The sequence below is a fragment of the Alosa alosa genome, chromosome 12 (assembly GCF_017589495.1).
Source record: "Alosa alosa isolate M-15738 ecotype Scorff River chromosome 12, AALO_Geno_1.1, whole genome shotgun sequence".
In the NCBI taxonomy this organism is placed as follows: Eukaryota; Metazoa; Chordata; class Actinopteri; order Clupeiformes; family Clupeidae; genus Alosa; species Alosa alosa.
This window is the reverse complement of record NC_063200.1, coordinates 19,345,975-19,366,512: the sequence shown is the minus strand read 5'-3', so window position 1 is coordinate 19,366,512 and position 20,538 is coordinate 19,345,975. Positions and strand designations below refer to the sequence as shown.

At 39.8% G+C, this 20,538-nt stretch overlaps 2 protein-coding genes across 2 annotated transcripts; both read right to left on the bottom strand.

The window, feature by feature from the left end:
* Positions 1-1,504: 1,504 nt before the first annotated feature.
* LOC125304477 (myosin heavy chain, fast skeletal muscle-like) lies at positions 1,505-14,453 on the bottom strand. Its single transcript, XM_048258792.1, has 39 exons — positions 14,412-14,453; positions 13,387-13,602; positions 13,142-13,285; positions 12,907-13,063; positions 12,774-12,801; positions 12,520-12,637; positions 12,339-12,431; positions 11,941-12,004; positions 11,758-11,856; positions 11,569-11,672; positions 11,349-11,487; positions 10,877-10,995; positions 10,619-10,768; positions 10,355-10,525; positions 9,963-10,263; positions 9,796-9,860; positions 9,623-9,710; positions 9,332-9,449; positions 9,109-9,232; positions 8,868-9,004; positions 8,450-8,705; positions 8,095-8,337; positions 7,830-8,006; positions 7,599-7,744; positions 7,389-7,479; positions 6,921-7,310; positions 6,587-6,832; positions 6,299-6,495; positions 6,006-6,189; positions 5,752-5,917; positions 5,540-5,664; positions 5,144-5,452; positions 4,793-4,996; positions 2,600-2,725; positions 2,319-2,489; positions 2,120-2,224; positions 1,945-2,040; positions 1,714-1,845; positions 1,505-1,623 (listed from the first exon to the last, which is right to left on the bottom strand). Exons 2-39 carry the CDS (start codon positions 13,588-13,590, stop codon positions 1,603-1,605), a joined length of 5,808 nt encoding a protein of 1,935 aa, XP_048114749.1. The 5' UTR covers positions 13,591-13,602; positions 14,412-14,453; the 3' UTR covers positions 1,505-1,602.
* Positions 14,454-18,581: 4,128 nt separating this feature from the next.
* LOC125304887 (myosin-8-like) lies at positions 18,582-20,538 on the bottom strand (the record flags this gene model as incomplete). The annotated part of the gene is given in 9 exon segments (XM_048259401.1): positions 18,582-18,705; positions 18,795-18,926; positions 19,036-19,131; positions 19,211-19,315; positions 19,410-19,580; positions 19,688-19,813; positions 19,925-20,082; positions 20,085-20,127; positions 20,275-20,538. Coding segments are annotated over 9 exon segments (1,116 nt in total), but the record flags the coding sequence as incomplete, so codon positions are not given.

Here is a 20,538-nt window from a genome sequence, read left to right as displayed (position 1 = left end):
TTTAGCTATTAGTAATAACAATAACCCAAATAATTTTTTTAAAAATCGCAAAAGGACGACAAAAGTATCAAAAAGACGGCCAAAAGTATCGAAATCGAGATTTTTCACTTGCTGGTATTGAAACAATAATGTTGATATCGTGACAACAGGAGTTGGGGATGTGTTCCCACCAAAGCTGAGACCAAACCTACACCCTTGATTAGATGGCATTAAAAAACTGTGGTGGGGAAAAGCTACAGTTCCAAATTGTATATATGTTTTTTCAATATGAACTATGCTTATATGTTCGACTTCGTCATTGTTCAATTCATACCTTTTGTTTTAAATTTGCGGACAGGCCGATGGTAAGCTTGTATTTATGCTGACGACAAAACAAAAGGGTTTTTGAATGTTATTCTTTATTCTAAATGCGTAACCCTAGCCTGACAGGCCAGACCCACATTAAAATGTAGGGTCTGGGCACTCACCGTTCGCAGTGCTCAGTCCGAGGGGCGGGATAATCGGTTGTCTTTCAAATTCCCTCTGCACGCCAATAGGGACAGCTATGAGTCCCATGCGCTTCCCACCAGCGGAGCTAGTTGGCTAGTTCAAACTTTTGCCAACTTAATAAAAGCTTAACTCGTGTCACACTGTTCGCCAACAGCAACATCCATCTTATTTGTTTTCAAGTAGCAGGGAATTCAAGCCAAACCGCAACTCTGCCATCAATCATTATGTTAAGCTCACCTAACGACTTTATACACGATTTGATTGGCCTCATAGTTTAATTTTTCGAGCTCACAAGCCAACGGAGAGTTGCTAGACTAGCCCTGGCAACAAATGTAACTGTGTGTTCACTGTGTGCTGAGTGTGTTTCACTAATTCACGGATTGGGATGAATGCAGAGACCAAATTTCCCTCATGGGATCAAAAGAGTATATATACTTATACCATGGCGATAAAGAGAAAGAAATAGCTTAGGCGCTATGATTTAAAGGAACCATATGTAAGATTGTGGCCAAAACTGGTTGCCAACAAGGATGCCGAAACACGACTGACTTTGTGATTAGTAGATAGGTAGAGGGTGGCGCATCAGGCCAAAACAAAACATGACATGACAAATCACAACATCAACATCAGTTGAGGGCTGCAACTTCACTTTTTAAAAGACATTATCCTGGCCGGACTACTGTTGTCAGTGATAATAAGTACCACCACCACCCCAATCGGTGGTTGTGGACCCCGGGGACCAATGGGGTGTGAAGGGGTGAAGAGAGGACTCTAACACACACTCTCTTTCTCACACACAAAGAGCCGGGGACCAATTCTTCCGTAAAAGTCTAGTGGGGCTACAGTACATACCCACCAAATTTCATGTGCCCCTGTGTTTCGGTGTCCCGGGTACCGTTGACCAAACATTTAGGAAGTAGATGATGACGGGGAATAATAACTTTGACAATCTCTGTATCCTATAATAAGCAAATTATTCTGACTGACATTAACAATGAACTCATATACAGTATGATGAAATGAAAATATGTTTATTATGTAGTAGTTAAAAAATAGCCACAGTAATCAGGATATTAATCCAGCTGAATAACAAGGCAGAAGATTTCACAGGATTTACTCTGCAGCCTCCTTGCCCTAAGACAGAGAAATTGAGAAATTTAATGTAATTGAGTAGTGACATACGTATGATGACTTACACATTGAAATATGGTAAATTTGATTTACCTTTCCAGAATCACGGCTCTTTGCTCTCAACTTGTTGACCTGGGATTCAGCAATGTCAGCACGCTCCTCAGCCTCCTCTAGCTCATGCTGAACTTTCCTGAACTTGGACAAGTAGCCGTTGGCTTGCTCCTCCTAATAATAAGCAGATATGTTTGATGAGTTGTACAGAGGCTTAAGTTCTAAAGCAAACCTATACAGATATTTTTTTATTTATATGAAAGGCAAGCTTACAGCTTCCTCAGCCTGCCTCTTGTAGGCTTTGACCTTCAGCTGCAACTTGTCAACCAGGTCTTGCAGTCTGGTGACATTCTTCTTGTCCTCCTCAGTCTGAAAAGAAAAACAATCTGTCAATCGTTGTACTCTTCAAGGTAAATGTATTTCAATAGTGGTTAAATAAAGTTTGTACCTGATAGGTGAGTTCCTTCACCCTCCTCTCGTATTTGCGGACTCCCTTGACAGCATCAACACCACGTCGTTGTTCATTCTCAACCTCACCTTCCAGCTCACGAACCTTTACATGAACAACATTTTCATTTCAGACTCGGTCTTCATTTTATTCATTACATTCTGAACATTTTTCATCTCACCCAAGTTTAGCCACTCACCCTGGACTCCAGTTTCTGGAGTTGTTTCTTGCCACCCTTCATGGCCAGATTCTCAGCCTCATCCAGGCGGTGCTGCAGATCCTTCACAGTGACCTCCAGGTTCTTCTTCATCCTCTCCAGATGAGAACTGGTGTCCTGCTCCTTCTTCAGCTCCTCTGCCATCATGGCAGCCTAGATAACGCCATGATGGTTTATGGAAGGTAGCATTAAAAAAACATACCCTTCATGTTCACATGTTTATTATGTTATGGATGAAATAAGAAAAATATATCACTACTTACATCAGTGATGGCTTTCTTGGCCTTGTCCTCAGCATTTCTAGCCTCCTGGACAATGTCATCAACCTCACTTTGGACCTGAACCAGGTCAGCCTCAAGCTTCTTCTTGGTGTTAATCAGACTTGTGTTCTAACATTCAGAAATAATTTGTTAAATGTTAAATGATGAAAAATATTTTGAAAGTACTGTGGAAACGATGGAAAGAATGATTTTATGTGAGGTAAAAAAGTATATGTCCAACTGCTTTTAAAACCGCTGTTGTGAAACCTTTACTTAAAAAGTCGAATATTGACCATACTAATCTGAGCTACTACAGGCCTATATCAAACCTACCGTTCCTGAGCAAAGTACTTGAAAAAGTTGTTTGTAATCAGTTAAATACCTTCCTCAACGAAAACAGTATCCTTGAAAAATTCCAATCAGGTTTTAGATCATATCACAGCACAGAAACGGCTCAAGTAAAAATAGTCAATGATCTTAGACTGGCTACTGACTGAAACAAAGTCTCAATCCTTATTCTTCTAGATTTGAGTGCGCCATTTGACACCATTGATCATAGCATCCTAATTCACCGCCTTGCGAAGTGGGTGGGTCTCTCTGATAATGTTCTAAACTGGTTTCAAACCTACATTACTGGCAGAGATTGTTATATCAGTCTAGGAGATCATGTGTCTGTAAAACATGACTTGCCTTTTGGTGTGGCTCAGAGGAGCTGCCTTGGTCCCCTGCTCTTTTCCCTATTTATGCTTCCGTTGGGAAACATCATAAGCTTCGCAGATGATGCCCAATTGTATATTTCTGTGGAGCCAACTAACCCAGATGGCCTTTGCTCCCTCACTGCATGCCTAACCTCCATTAATCAGTGGATGAGCAAAACATTTTTGAAACTAAATGATGACAAAACAGAGGTACTTTTGGTTGGACCAAAACCAAAGCGAGACATTGTTCTTAGTAATCTGGGGAACTTGGCGCACCAGGTCAAACCAAAAGTAACAAGCCTTGTGTCATCTTAGATGCAGAGTTGAGTTTTAAGCCCCATCAGTAAAGTTACTCAGACAGCCTATTTCCACCTGAGAAACATTGCCAAAGTGCGGCCATTTTAACTCAACAAGATGCAGAAAAACTAATTCATGCCTTTATCACTAGCAGGTTAGACTACTGCAATGCACTTTTCACTGGTCTTCCCAAAAAAACTTCTAAAGAAATTGGCACTCATACAGAACTCTGCGGCTAGACTTTTAACTAAGACCGAGAAAAGAGAACACATCACCCCTGTGTTGGCTGAACTGCACTGGCTCCCTGTTTCCTATAGAATTGATTTTAAGGTTATGCTAATTACTTACAAAGCTCTGAATGGCATAGCACCTTCATATATCTCTGAGCTTTTAATATCATCAACCACAAAGGAAACTTAGATCATCTAATTCTAATCTTTTAATTGTACCCAAATTGCTCCACAAGCAAAGTGGAGAAGCTGCTTTTATCCATTATGCCCCAAAACTATGGAACACCCTGCCTCTGTACATCAAGCAGGCGAATTCAATAAATATTTCTAAAAAAGATCTGAAAACATACCTGTAGACTACTTTTTCATATTATTCTACATCTACTGCCATGGGAGGGCGCAGCCAGCCAGAAGCAGATGGGCTCCCCCTATTAAGTCAGGTTCTGCTCAAGGTTTCTTCCTGAAATATGGGAGTTTTTCCTTGCCACAGTTGCCATATTACGTGTTTGTGGGGGGTAAAGGGTTAAGGCTGCCAGTCTTGAATGTCTGTGTATAAAGTCAAATAAATTGCGACATATGCTAAGAACAAGCTAAGGCTGGCTGCTTGGAGTCCGCATCAACAGGGCCTAAGCATTTGTTAGCCTAGGCATTTGTCAGCAAAGCCTTTATATATCCATAGTAGTATAATAGTATTTCTCATATGTTGCTGATTGGATTATAAACGGCCACAGCAACAAAGGGGAATGACTGACTCTTCTCTAATAACTGTGTTACATGTTATTTCTTATATTTCTGATATGTTGCTGATTGGATCATAAATGGCCAATGCAATGAAGAAAAGTGAAAGTGATTGATAATGACAGACTGACTATTATTGTGTTACATGCTCCAAATGTAAAGCACTTTGAGCTGCATTCTGTGTATGCTATACAAATAAAGCTTATTATTATTATTATTATTATTATGTCCACCTGAGAGTGCAGAAGGCCAACACGCTCACTGGCATCAACCAGCTCCTGTTCAGCCACTTTACGGCCTCTCTCTGTCTGCTCCAGGGCAGCTCTGAGCTCCTCAATCTCAGCCACCATCAGGGTGTTCCTGCGCTCCACCATGGCAACCTGCTCCTTCCCGTCTTCTTGTCCTCTGACAGCATCATCAAGATGCAGTTGGGCATCCTAACAGAAAAACATGGAATGACAAAAGAGTTGTCATGCTACCAATTGACAGTTCAGATGTTTTATGGAGATACTTGTCAAATGTATAGTAATGGTGGTTAGATGAGATCACATAGAACCCTTGTACTACTTCATTCTATAACTGACCTTGAGTTGACCCTGCACATTTCTCAGTTGTTTTTGGGACTCAGCAGCCTGGCGGTTAGCATGGCTCAGCTGAATTTCCATCTCATTGAGGTCTCCCTCCATCTTCTTCTTGATTCTCAGGGCATCATTTCTGCTCCTGACCTCAGAGTCCAAAGTGCTCTGCATGGAATCAATCACCCTCTGGCTGTTCCTCTTGATTTGCTCCATCTCCTCATCCTTTTCTGCAAGTTTCCTGTCAACCTCACCCTTGACCTGGTTGAGTTCAAGTTGGACACGAAGAATCTTGGACTCCTCATGCTCAAGAGTTCCCTAAACAAAGAAAATTAGAGTTATAGTTAAATATAACATTATCTTTTCAGTTTGTCACTGTGTAGAAAAGCCCGTCTGAATTTCTACCTCAGCCTCCTCCAGGGCTGTCTGGATCTCAGCCTTTTCAGTTTCTACAGTCTTCTTGGCCTTCTCCAGCTCATGGATGCTCTTTCCAGTCTCACCAAGCTGCTCAGTCAGGTCCGAGATCTCCTCTATAAACATGAATATTACAGGATATTATAGTAAACAATATTGTTTGGATGTTTTAAAATTATGTGGATTGGGTTGATTTGTCTCACGTTGCAAATTCTTGTTCTCCCTCTTCAGGGTCTCCAGGTGGTCAAGAGACTCCTCATAGGAGTTCTTCATCTTGAACAGTTCAGTGCTGAGGGTACGAGCCTCTTTCTGGGCACCCTCCAACTCTGCCTGACCCTCCTCGTACTTCTGCTTCCATTCTGCCAGGACCTTTTAGAAAAAGGTTTTGTTGTGAGGCTTATAATTACTAAGCTTTTACTATACACTCCACATTTGAATGGTGTTGTGGAGATAATACCTTGTCAAAGTTTCTTTGCTTCTTGTCAAGGTTGGCAGCTAGACCATTGGCTCTCTCCACATCAATCATGAGGTCCTCAACCTCACCCTGGAGTCTCTGCTTGGTCTTATCCAGAGAGGCACACTTGGAGTTGACAGCCTCGATTTGCTCCTCAGCCTCCTGCAGACGCTGGGCAAGCTTTTTTCTGAAAATACCAAAAGATTGATGTCAGAGGGACATGATGGGTTTTCCTCAAGAAAATGCAAGGTTTTAATTAACATTAAAATTCACTTTGTTGCATCTTTAACACATACTTGGACTCCTCAAGCTCCTCAGTACGCTGGATGGCATCAGTTTCATACTTGGTCCTCCACTGAGCAACCTCGCTGTTGGCCTTGGACATGCCACGCTGAAGTTCAGCTTTAGCCTCCTGCTCTTCCTCAAACTGCTCCCTCAGGAGGTCGCAGTCATGGCGTGCAGACTGAACAGCATGGGCCAGGGCGTTCTTGGCCTATGTGTTAACAAGTGAGGGTGTTAAAGCCTTTCACATAATGTGTTCTATGTAATCCAATTTGTCTCTTGGTGCATCAGTATATCAGTACCTTGACCTCCTCCTCATTCAGTCTCTTCAGCTCCTCAATTTGTTGAGTGAAGGCCTGTTTGCTTCTGGTCAACTGAGACACAAGAGCATCCTTTTCCTCAACCTGGCGGCCAAGCTCACCATTTTCAGTTTGAAGTCTTGCTCTCTGAGCACTGAGGTCATTGACCTGACGGGCAGCCTCATCACTCTTGGCCTTGGTTTCACTGAGTTGGTCCTCAAGGGTGCGGCACATCTTCTCCAGATTTCCCTGTTTATGAAAATGCCCATTAGTAGCAAAAACTTCATTATAAGTTGGTTTGTTTTAGAGATAACATGAGGGTAAACATCTCATCAACCTTAGCTTTAGCAACAGCTTCCATGTTGCTGGCGAGATCATCAATTTCCATCTTGTATTCACTCTTTTCTTTCTCAAGCTTCTGCTTGACACGTTGGAGGTTGTCAATCTGCTCTCCCAGCTCAGCCACGCTATCGGCCTGCTTCTTGCGGAGAGCTGCAGCAGTGGCTTCATGCTGCAGGGTGGACTCCTCAAGATCTCGACGCAGCTTCTGGAACTCAGCCTCACGCTTCTTGTTCATCTCAATTTGAGCAGCAGTAGCACCACCAGCCTCCTCAAGCCTTTCACTGATTTCCTCAAGTTCCCTGGAGAGATCAGCTCTCTGCTTCTCAACCTTGGCACGAGCTGCACGCTCAGCCTCAATCTCTTCCTCTAGTTCCTCAATGCGGGCCTATTGGTAAAAAGAATATCGGTAAGACAGAAAATTGCTAAAAAGCTCAGATTTTGATTCGCTAGAGAATAATTAAACCTGAAGCTCCTTGATCTTCTTCTGCAGCTGAGCACCCAGCGATTGTTCATCTTCAATCTTGCTAAGAAGTTGGCTTGTTTCAAAGTCCTTCCTATGTCACAGTAAAGTAAAATAAATGTTAGCAAACGCTTAAACAAAAGTGTAAGTGTTTAGTCGTATTTAGATTAAAAGTTTGCATAAATAGTGTTGTTCAGTGGAATCATGCATTACTTCTTCAGCTTCTCCTCAGACTGTTGCTTGTCATTCTCCAGATCCATGATGTTCTCTTGGGCCAGCTTCAGATCACCCTCAAGTTTTCTTTTGGCTCTCTCGAGGTCCATACGGAGCTTCTTTTCTTGCTCCAGGGAACCCTCAAGCTGCCAATTTGAAGTTTGAGGTGAACATGTGGGAAAAAGTATCAAATGTAGAATTTTTATAAACTCCTGTTGGTTAAGAACTTACATCATCCACTTGCTGTTCAAGCTTAGTCTTGGATTTGGTCAGAGTGTTGACTTTGTCTTCCTCTGCTTGAAGATCATCAAGAGTCTGCTGATGGGCCTCTTGGAGGGCTTTCTTCTCCTTTGTTAGCTTAGCAATCGACTCATCCTGGGAGGCCATCTCTTCAGTTAGGTTCTTGACCTGCACACAGATAGTTTTAAATTAGTAAACAGTGTAACTATGATATTTTATTTACAACACACGTGATCTGCCCTTTAGAAATCCAAACCTTGTTCTCGGTGGCATGTTTCTCCTTCTCCACTTTGGCCAAAGTCAGCTCCAGATCATCAATGTCCTTCTTGAGCTCAGAGCACTCATCTTCCAGTTTCCTCTTCTTGGCAGTCAGCTCAGCATTGATTTCCTCTTCATCCTCCAGTCTCTCAGTTGTCTCTTTGAGCTTGGCCTCGAGCTGGATCTTACTTTTGATAAGACCCTCACACCTCTCCTCTGCATCATTGAGACCCTCATTTCCCTATTGTAAATATAAGATAGAAGCATGACATCTGATTTGTATTGAAAACACAATGCCGAGACTGGGTAGTGGTATGATTGTGAACATAAAATGGTACAATATATACACTTACGGATGCCACTTGCAGTGCCAGGTCATTCCTCTCTTGCACCAGAGCCACCATCTTCTCCTCGAGTTCCTTCTTCTTGGCCTCAACCTTTGCATGGACATCTTTGAGTTTCTCATAGTTCTCCTTCAGGTTGGCCAGCTCCTTTTCAGTTTCAGCACTCTTCAGTAGGGGCTTGATCTTGTAGTAAACCTTCATCCATGGCCAGGTCTTGACATTCATGAATGAGCGTATATTGTACTGGATGGTGTAGATAGCCTCCCTATACAAGAAAGTTGGTGAATTTTATCTTTAAACCTTCTATATTAAACTATGATTACTTGAAATGGATAGCAAGTGAAATATGACTATACAAGTGATGCAATTCAAACTACAGAAATCTTTAAGACTTCTGAGCTCTAAAATAAAATAATAAAACAATTACCTTCTTTCCATCATCTTGACAAACTCCCTCCTCATCAGGTATGCACGGCAGAGAGCCTGAGTCATTGTGACCAGGGCAGCCAGTTTCTCATCTCGCATCTCCTCAAGGGTACCCAGCAGGCCAGCTTTGAAGAACACCTGAGAGATAAAGGAAAATATCAGCATGAATTTGACACAGAAAAAGCTTAGCTCTTGTTTGTACTTGTGACAAGCAGATAATAGATTGCATGAGACTTGTCTACCTTTGTGTGTCCAAACATGTACTGGGTGTGATCAACATCAATGGATCCCAAGAGCTTCTCAGCAGCCTTCTTGTTATCAATGAATTGACCATCAGGGATCACACTGGCATTCAGCACTTTGTATCTGGACAGAATAAATACATGTACATATATATTATTACTTTTTTCCTCTCTAAATGCAGTATTGAATATATGTAATACTTCATTGGCTTTCTCAGTTCACCTCTGCTTGAAGTCACCATAGAGGATTCTGCTTGGGAAACCCTTTCTGCAGATTCTGATACCCTCCAGCACACCATTGCACCTGAGCTGGTGGATGACCAGGAAGTTCTGCATCAGACCTGTTATTATAGAGAGATGTGTATTTTTCAAGGAGTTAGAGCAATGACATGTATAATATGATGACCAGGAAGTTCTGCATATAACCTGTCAAATACATGTCATGAGATTTTCTATTCTCAATTTATTTCATGAATAATGCATTCATCTTTATTGACTACCAAAGGCCTTTTACCTGGTTTCTTAATTTCATTTGGAATCAGACAACGCACAAAGTGAGGATGGGTGCTCCTCAAGTTGGTCATCAGTTTGCCCAAGTTCTCCTGTTGAGATAAGAATGCAATCAAAACATCCTCTTCACCATTCTATTAGATGATTGATTTGTTGTTATTGGTTTAATATACACACCCTGAACTGTGATGACACAGTCTGCATGGAGCCACCCTTCTTCTTCTTCTTACCACCACCAGACTCTGTTGACACATTATTCAATAATTGAGGTATACATATATATAAATTCATAAATGGGATATTTTTGCATTAGCTTGTAGACTTGTATAGTGTTTTGTTGTTACCCTCAACAACAGGTGGGTACAAGACAGGCAGGAGTTTTACTCCCGATTTCTGGTACAACTGCACAACAGAATCGTTCAGTGGATCCTTGTTCTTGTCCAGCCATCCACCAACATTGTAGTCCACAGTGCCTGCATAGTGCACCAGGGAGAAGTGGGCCTCAGCCTTGCCTTTAGCAGGCTTGGGCTTCTCAAAGGCCTTAGTCTTGCCAAGATGCTGATCATACAGCTTGTTCTTGAAAGTGGTGTCAGAGGCCTTGGGGAACATGCACTCCTCTTCAAGGATGGCAAAGATACCCATAGGCTGTGAAAAATATTTGTGGTTTTAAAAGAAGTCATTATGTTATAAAATGAATCTAGTACTTCACAATTTAAACAAATTAATTAAAACAAACCTTTTCTATAAGCTCAATGCAAGCGGCCAAGTCCATGCCAAAGTCAATTAACTCCCAAACAATGCCCTGTTTCTTGTACTCCTCTTGCTCCAGAACGAACATGTGGTGGTTGAAGAACTGTTGTAATTTCTCATTGGTGAAGTTGATACACAGCTGCTCCATGCTGTTGAACTGTGATTGAAAAAAAATGGAATATGAATGTCCCCAACTAAAATTATATTACATTGTTCTTTGAGTGAAAAAAATGTGTTAAATTATCCTCACATCGAAAATCTCAAAGCCAGCAATATCCAGCACACCAATAAAGAACTGCCTTGGCTGTTTAGTGTCCAACATCTGGTTTATACGGATGACCATCCACAAGAACATCCTCTCATAGATGGACTTGGACAAGGCCGACACTGCGTTATTGACCTGAAATAGAATATCAAAGCAATGGTCATGCTATATTCAAACCAAAAAGTAAAATGCTTATAAGATAAAAGCAGATCATTTCATGGGATCTGAAATCTAAAATAGTACCTGTGGTACAGTCTGACCCTTGGTGACAAACTCATTTCCGACTTTCACTCTTGGGTAGCACAGAGCCTTCAGCATGTCAGCAGAGTTCAGGCCCAGGAGGTAAGCGACTTTGTCAGCATCTAAAATCAGGGCAACAGTCTAGCATTTATTGAAATGTATAGCGATCAAAACTTTTTCATACTCCACACTCCAAACTAATTTGGGACAGCATATGAAACAAGTTTGTCCACATAAATCTCCTCTCCCTAAATCAAAAAGTTTGGCCAAGATAGTGTAGGTTAAAACACTATAAATAAATCACAAAAACATGAAGTTATCAGAGTGACCATCGTTTTGTACATTATTTTATTATCTGCCATTGCCAGTTTGTGTCTGCTTAAACTTTAACTTAACATAATAAAATGTTCTCAATGAAAAAGACTACCTTGTAGTTATTACTAGAACTGACTGATTCAGTAGTGCCGTAACCTACCCTCAGTGCCATCAGGCTCAGCCTGCTCTTCACGCTGCTTCTGCTTGAATTTCATGTTGCCATGATGGAGCACAGCACCAGTCAGCTTGTAAATGGTGACTTTCTCCTCATTACTGAAACCCAGGATGTCAATGGCATCCTGTAATGATAAAGTATTTGATTATTTTAAAGCTTTCTTTAAGAAATTGAAGGGGGGAAAACCCATTATTGGAAGACTTACATCTGTGGCATCCAACTCCTCTTTGTCATCAATGCTGGCCACAGCGATCTGACCCTGACTGCACATTGGGAAGTCATAGGGGTTGGCAGTGATGAGGGACATTTCTGTCAAGATGAAAAAAATATTTTACAAATTCAGAATTATATGTGTTGATTTTTGAACGTTGTGAATACTGTATTATAACCTTACCTATAATTTCAGGCTTGTGGTTGGTCATCATCTGGAAGAAGATGTGGTAGCCTCTCTCATCAGGAAGCTGGAATGTCACTCTAGACTTCTCCAACAGGTCTTTTTACATGGGGAAGGATGTATTTTAATGTGATACATTTAAGGCAATAAAAGAGCATTTCTACTTGGAACAATTATACTTACAAGTCTCAATATCAGCACTAGCCAGTTTTCCAGAAGTGCCAAAGTGAATTCTGATGAATTTACCCTGTTTGAAATTACATTTTGACATTATTACATGTATTCATTTAGCTGATGCTTTTAACCAAAGCTGGTTAGACATGAGGAAAATATTCAAGTATTCAATAAATATTCAAATATTCAGTAATAGACCTAAGAGTAACAATACATGCTGCCTCTACTAATACAAAAAGTAAAAGATAATAGAGGTTTAAGTAGAAATCGGAGGATGTTTTTTTAAAAGAGATACTAATAGATATAAAACGAAGTACATGATCAGTTTGAGTTAAAAGAAAATAAGAAGTTGATTTCATCAAAAAACAAAAAATCATGTGAGAGAATAGATGAGAAACGAAACTTACAAAACGTGAAGAATTGTCATTCCTCACAGTCTTGGCATTACCATAAGCTTCCAGCAGTGGGTTGGCGGCAATGATCTGGTCTTCAAGAGAGCCCTGGGTGTCAATAGATACATTGTTACTTAAGTTCATGTCTCTGTTGCTATGTGATAATTAGCCTATAAATATGCAAGAGGTCCTATACCTTAATTTTTCCACTGCTGGCTGGTGGCTCTGCTTTCTTGCCACCAGACACTGCAATTGTTGCAAAGTACTGGATGACACGCTTGGTGTTTACAGTCTTTCCAGCACCAGATTCTCCGCTGTATTAAACAGAATATATTGCAATTTCCTAAATCACAATTACAAAGTGTACCAGAAGAGTACATAGAAGATGATGCAAAGAGTTAGCCCTCTATTAAAACTGTAAAAAGTTTTAAGGGATGCATTGACACTTACGTGATCAGGACAGACTGATTCTCCCTGTCTGTGGGGCAAAATAGAGATTGACATGAATGATTTATTTTACATAAAATATACAGTATAATGTATCAATATCATTCAGTGTTGGCTTTAAAAACAGAAAGCATACCTTGAAGCATGAACTGAAATGCGTTGTCAGAGACAGAGAAGATGTGGGGCGGGGCCTCCACACGCTTCTTGCCTCTGTAGGCATTCACCACTGCTTGATCGTATACGGGGAGCCACTTGTAGGGGTTCACAGTGACACAAAAAAGTCCAGAGTAGGTCTAGAACGAAGAAATAAAGAAGATTGTTTTTTCAGCTTTTCCTTTTTTTTTTTATTTGGTGAAAAGTATAATGCTTACGTAGATCATCCATGCTGCATAACGCTCTTTGAGGTTATACAAGACGGAGGCTTCGTTGAGGTGGGTCATCATGGCCATGTCCTCAATTTTGTCGTATTTGGGAGGATTTAAGGGGAAGACTTCATCTTCCTTCACTGTCCTTTCCTAAAACCAATGTATTAAACAGCTTTAACAAAGAGATGTATTCAAGAAACTTTCTGTTATAATGTCATTTTAGAACAATTTTAACTTCCTTGCTAAAGTACCTCCTTGGTTTCAAGCGTTTCAACAACAACTTTGCCTCCTTCCCTCTTTTTTATTGTACCCTTGACGTACAAGTCCTCTTTGTCAACCACATAGCAAGCAGTCTTTGCATCAAAGGGCTTGGATTGGGCCTCAATTCTCTCCTTCTCAGGCTTACGAAGGTAAATGGCAGCTGCGCCAAACTGAGCCATTTCACCGTCCCCCATGGTTGCTGGTTACTGCATTAATCATAAACATGAAGAGCAGACAGTTTCGACATAAAAGGCTTTTCATAATCAGACATATACAAACACAGTACTGCAAATAAAGTGTCATTGTCATTAAGGGGCAAAACATGGAAAACCACAGTTGTTTGCCATACCTCCATATATGGAGCTTATCAATGTACATAGGGTACTCAAACTGTACAAATCTTTAAAAAGTTAAATACAACACAGTCTTTTGCTTTATCTAAATAATAATGGAGCCGATTTATTTACTGTTTTATTGTCCTGAAATGTAATCCCATCCTCATCATTCTGATATACACATTAATATACACACATATCCAAAACACATCATGCAAACTACTGAAGTTATTTATTTCAGCAATAAACCCTAAGAGGCTGTAGGTTACACTGATTTTAGAACAGCCAAGATGCCTTGTTAGGCATGACATGCAAGCGGAGTGCCTGAAACCCCCCTTAGCTGTTCTAAAATCAGTATTAGAGAGATATACATGAGTATCTGTTTTTAGAAGAACATATTAACTGACGATGATAACTTTTCAAATTTCCCCATTACCCTGTTAAAGCTTTTGTATGTAGTAAGATATCAATGAATTATGGTCCAGATCCAGATCAGATCTCCAGGTCATTGATTGGACACAATCTGCTGTAAAGATTGAATATGTTTATATAAACTAGGCCTTGAATGGAGCACCTGTGTTCATACAAATAATTAGTAAATTCCTCCTAAAACATTTAGTTTACTTGAAGGCTTGTTTTAACCTGTTAAATGTTCAGATAAATCAGACGTAGTGCCTTACCTTTTCCTCCCACAACAAGATGAATTTTCCTCAGTTGAGTATCTAAAAACGACAAAATATACAAAGTCAAGTATTTATTATAGAAATAAATGTAATGTAAATACATACATTTCAGCAGTCCATGCTTCGTTCCAAGCTTTAGAGATGAGGAGATGCAGTCTGCCATCACACATTCAGTAATAGGAGGAGCTGCCTCCTGTCGGCCTGTGTCTGTGAAAGCAACCTATGACTTACTGTGCACTTCAACCCCCCCTGGCCTTTTGCAGCCCTCCACAGCCCTCCTTATATTGGCCGTATTCTGTCAACTAAGCAGAGCTCTAATAAGGCAAAGTGTGTTTGATTGATGTGTTTGGAGCTATTTAAACATCATCTCAACCTGTCACACACAACAGTAAAAGAGGTTTCTCACCTCAAAGTAAGGGCCATAATTAAAATATGTTCCGTCTTTGTGACTCAACTTGTGAAATGATTTTGTGTGTATTTTAACCAATTCATTTATGGAATATATTAGGATTTAAAACATTGCAAAAACATTTGATATCTGGAGATGCTCATTATGGTAAACTACAGTAAGTGGCTATTTTTAACTGAACAGAAAAAACTGGAATAAGAAGTTAATGGTAGGGGCACATTGAGCAATGTTTTCCATAATGTTTTTTCAACATACTTTAGAACAGTTGGCCTATACTTTGATAGTATTGATACAAATGCAATTGTTATCATACAGTATATCCTAATTAAAGGGTAATGCCATGCCCCATACAGTAAGTCTGTTCACCTATGCAATTTTCCTTTTATGGCCAATTTGTGTGGTTTGTAAATATCAATATACTAAATGTTGTTTCCCTTTGATTTATAAGCTCCTTGAAATAAATAAATGTAATTAATATGTCCTTCAGATATTAATATGCTGAATTCTATTTATGCCCACCAAACATTCATGCTTAGACATTTTGTACATTTTAGGGCATCATTCCAAAAGTGAAGTGCACAGCAGTTTTATGACTGGTGTTCAGTGACAGATTTCTTATATGCCCTCTAGATGCCTGGACACACTGCATTACGAAAAGCACAACATAACAGTAAAGAAGCTGAAATTGAAGCTTAAAAGTGGGTATCACAAATCATAAGAAACTATAATTTATTCTGTGTTCTTTCTCAACCTTGTGACACTATATAAATAGTTGTTAATCTTTTCTAGGCTAACCATGTTGGCCTATTAGGGTGTTTTGATGGGTGGCTCTCCAAATATGTGCAACCAGCCTCCAGCTGTATAGTTTAAACACCATGCTGTCATATTTCTTATGCGATTATATTGTGTTCCGTGTAGTTTGAAGGCACCACTGATTGTGTGACGATGTGCCGCCTCAGCAGCACATCACACTTTGATTAGTATTTAATGATTGATTATGGTAAGTTCGATGTCATGAGGTTTGCTTTAGATGTCAGCCAGGTAGGGACGGTGTGCGATTTGCAGATGTTTAGACTTTGCCGGTGTTGGCTGAAGTATTTAGTTAATTGACCATTTAAACGCTGACTTTTCTCTATGAAGGGGTTTGAAAGATTTGAGAGATTTGTGTCTGTTAAATGTTTTGTTCGTCATTTTCATTTTACCTCACATCGGGTGCGACAGTGTCAATAGGAATTATGGAATATGTTTTTTTGATCATTTTGTCACATTTTAAGTAAAACACTGTGGGCCCTCTTAAACTTGCTGTCTCGGCCTGATTTCTCCTTCACCATTCGGGTACTCTACAACAGATTGTATCAGCTAAAAGCGTCATAAGTAGTACCGACAGGGTGACGATGCAAAACAGCAAAGCATTGTGTGTCTTCCGGTGAGAAAAAATGAGAGACTGTCTGCTTTCACATTTGAATGAAGTTCCAGTCCTTGCATAATGATATGAAAGAAGCACAAACTCCGTTACCATTGACAGCGGTCATTATTTTTTTCAGAGGTCCTTTCCTCGAAAATAATGACCGCTAGAACTTTGGGAAATCCCATTCAAGTCAATGGAGCATTCTCCTTGCATTGTGAAGAGCCGTGTAATAAACTGACACACATCTTGATAATTGTTTATTCTTCATTAGTGATTAAATTGCTATTTGGCTTTTTCTCTCAAGATCTAATGGTCTAAAACCGGTTATACAGGATTTCATTTCAAATGATGGGCAAAGAGCCATTTATGTCACTCATTGAGCAAAGTGTCATGAACTAGCCATCATGAGGCGTTTGTGGCGTATTTCATACATGGTGCAATTCAATGTCTTTCACAATAAAATACAAAACAGTAGATAATAAAGAATGTTAGAGAGCATAAAAAAGTATATAAAACCACAAGAATCTATTAAATTAAATGATATGAAGTTTAAAATCAGAATGAAATAAAATGTAACATAAGGCATAAAGGTATTTAAACATTAAAAGAGTAAAAACTAACAGCAGAAGAAATAAAATAGTAATAAGTAAAAATCATTAATAAAGCTTAATTAATAAGCATAAAAGTGAAATATAATAAAATATTAAGTAGTATAAATAAACAAAAGTGAGAAGCATAAATTAGGTAAAAATACATAAAAGTGAGGCAATGTGATGAAGCAAAAAGAATCATAAAACTGTTTGGTTTATGTTGGAGCATTTTTAATGTCTTCTGGAAGTTGATCCCATAGTTTGACGGCATAGCTGCTAAAAGCTGTTTCACCATGTTTTGTTCTAACAGTGGATTTTACAAATAAGCACTTCACCTGCGATCTAAGCGGCCATATAGGACTATACTTGGATCATATCCTAAATGTAGTCTGGGGCCAACCCATTTTGTGTTTTAAAAACTAGAAGTAGGGCTTTAAAATCAAATCTATAGCTCACAGGAAGACTGATAGACTAATCACAGGGGTGATATTTGCTGTTTGTTTAGTTCTTGTTAGGACTCTGGCTGCACAGTTTTGGATCATCTGGAGCCGGCCAATAGTCTTTTTTGGAATTTCTGTAAAAAGATCATTGTAGTAACCAACTTTGCTAGAAATGAATGCATAATCAAGTTTCTCTACATCATCATTTGACATACATTTTCTCAATTTGGCAATATTTCTTAAATGATAAAATGCTGACTTAGTAATTGCATAGGGTGAGAGGGCTAAGCAGATTTGGGTGTTATCAGAATAGCTGATATCGGATATGCTGCCCTCACTATTAAAAGCTCCAATGAACCTTGTGAGCATTTTTTTTATTTATTTTATTCAAAACATTGACTCAATAAGAGCCAATATCCTTAGTTCTACTCTTGACCCTGCACAATCTCAACCCCCCATTAGCAGCCATCTTCAGCACTTTGTACCAGTTTCTTCCTCTGAGCTGTCTCAGGGAGTCTCATGGATGAATCCCACTCACTGCCCCTCAGATGTCATTTCTTCTCAGCTCTTCAGAGATATCTTTTCCATTATCTATCCTTTCATTTTGGCAATATTGATATAGTGATATATGATATATGTATGTGTGGGATATGTGTATGCACAGTATATTTCTACATCTCTCATATTTAATTGCAAGCTACCTTATTTATATATTTTACTACATCATATTTATTTAATTATAATTGCATTCTTGTAACTGCTGATGGTGTTTTTATGTCTGTTTTTATGGTGGTCCTATGCAATGTAATTTCATTCTACACTGCACTTCCTGAAGTGTTTTTTGGAATTACATTAAACAAAATCTTGAATCTTACATCTAGTAAACAGCTCACTAGCCACTGGTGTTGTCCCATCCACTTTCAAGCATGCAACTGTGCAACCTCTCCTTAAAAAGCCTTCCCTTGACTCAAGCAACTTGGAAAATTAGACCTATCTCAAAATGGCTTTTTAGAGAAAGTGATTTTCTAGCAGCTCACAGCATATTTAAACAGTTTTAATTCATTAGATAAATTCCAATCTAGTTTTACAGCTATCCACAGCAGTGAGTGTGCCTAATGAAAGTGTACAATGAAATTCTGCTCTGCATTGACTCTGGTTCCTGCTCCATTTTAGTTGTAGACTCCATTTTAGATCTTAGTGCTGCATTTGACACCATTGACCATGACATCCTGCTGTACAGGCTCAAACATAGAGTTGGTCTGTTACAAGATGTTACAAAATAAGCAAATTCTAACTGACATTAAAAACAATGAACTCATATACAGAATAATGAAGATACATTTATTATGTAGTAGTTACAAAATAGCCACAGTAATCAGGATATTAATCCAGCTGAGTGACAAGGCAGAAGATTTCACAGGATTTACTCTGCAGCCTCCTTGCCCTAAGACAGAGAAATTGAGAAATTTAATGTAATTGAATAGTGACATATGATGACTTACAACACATTGAAATATGGTAAATTTGATTTACCTTTCCAGAATCACGGCTCTTTGCTCTCAACTTGTTGACCTGGGATTCAGCAATGTCAGCACGCTCCTCAGCCTCCTCTAGCTCATGCTGAACCTTCCTGAACTTGGACAGGTAGCCGTTGGCTTGCTCCTCCTAATAATAAGCAAATATGTTTGATGAGTTGTACAGAGGCTTAAGTATTTTTCTATTAATATGAAAGGCAAGACATTTGGCCATAAAGGCAATATAAGAGACTGCTTACAGCTTCCTCAGCCTGCCTCTTGTAGGCTTTGACCTTCAGCTGCAACTTGTCAACCAGGTCTTGCAGTCTGGTGACATTCTTCTTGTCCTCCTCAGTCTGAAAAGAAAACCAATCTGTCAATTGTTGTACTCCTCAAGTTAAATGTATTTCAATAGTGGTTGAATAAAGTTTGTACCTGGTAGGTGAGTTCCTTCACCCTCCTCTCGTATTTGCGGACTCCCTTGACAGCATCAACACCACGTCGTTGTTCATTCTCAACCTCAGCTTCCAGCTCACGAACCTTTACATGAACAACATTTTCATTTCAGACACGGTCTTCATTTTATTCATTACATTCTGAACAATTTTCATCTCACCCAAGTTTAGCCACTCACCCTGGACTCCAGTTTCTGGAGTTGTTTCTTGCCACCCTTCATGGCCAGATTCTCAGCCTCATCCAGGCGGTGCTGCAGATCCTTCACAGTGACCTCCAGGTTCTTCTTCATCCTCTCCAGATGAGAACTGGTGTCCTGCTCCTTCTTCAGCTCCTCTGCCATCATGGCAGCCTAGATGACGGCATGATTGTTCATGGAAGGTAGCATGAAAACATATCCTTAATGTTCACATGTTTAATACGCTATGTATGAATTAAGAAAAAGATAGCACTACTTACATCAGTGATGGCTTTCTTGGCCTTGTCCTCAGCATTTCTAGCCTCCTGGACGATGTCATCAACCTCACTTTGGACCTGAACCAGGTCAGCCTCAAGCTTCTTCTTGGTGTTAATCAGACTTGTGTTCTAATATTCAGAAATAATTTGTTAAATGTTAAATGAGTAAAAATCCTTTGAAAATACTGTGGAAACAATGGAAAGAATTATTTTATGCGAGGTAAAAAACTATATGTCCACCTGAGAGTGCAGAAGGCCAACACGCTCACTGGCATCAACCAGCTCCTGTTCAGCCACTTTGCGGCCTCTCTCTGTCTGCTCCAGGGCAGCTCTGAGCTCCTCAATCTCAGCCACCATCAGGGTGTTCCTAAAAGCCACCATGGCAACCTGCTCCTTCCCTCTTCTTGTCCTCTGACAGCATCATCAAGATGCAGTTGGGCATCCTAACAGAAAAACATGGATTGACAAAAGAGACGTCATGCTACCAATAGACAGTTTGGATATTTTATGGACATACTTGTCAAATAAATAGTTATGGTGGTTAGATGAGATCACATAGAACCCTTGTACTACTTCATTCTATAACTGACCTTGAGTTGACCCTGCACATTTCTTAGTTGTTTCTGGGACTCAGAAGCCTGGCGGTTAGCATGGCTCAGCTGAATTTCCATCTCATTGAGGTCTCCCTCCATCTTCTTCTTGATTCTTAGGGCATCATTCCTGCTCCTGACCTCAGAGTCCAGAGTGCTCTGCATGGAATCAATCACCCTCTGGCTGTTCCTCTTGATCTGCTCCATCTCCTCATCCTTTTCTGCAAGTTTCCTGTCAACCTCACCCTTGATCTGGTTGAGTTC

Coding starts and splice junctions, on each gene's coding strand:
- LOC125304477 (XM_048258792.1), bottom strand. CDS start 13,590: ATGGGGGACGGTGAAATGGCTCAGTTTGGCGCAGCTGCCATTTACCTT. Junction 10,996..11,348: donor TGAGCCTGATGGCACTGAGG/GTAGGTTACGGC, acceptor CCCTGATTTTAG/ATGCTGACAAAGTCGCTTAC. Junction 9,711..9,795: donor CTGTGTCATCACAGTTCAGG/GTGTGTATATTA, acceptor TTATCTCAACAG/GAGAACTTGGGCAAACTGAT.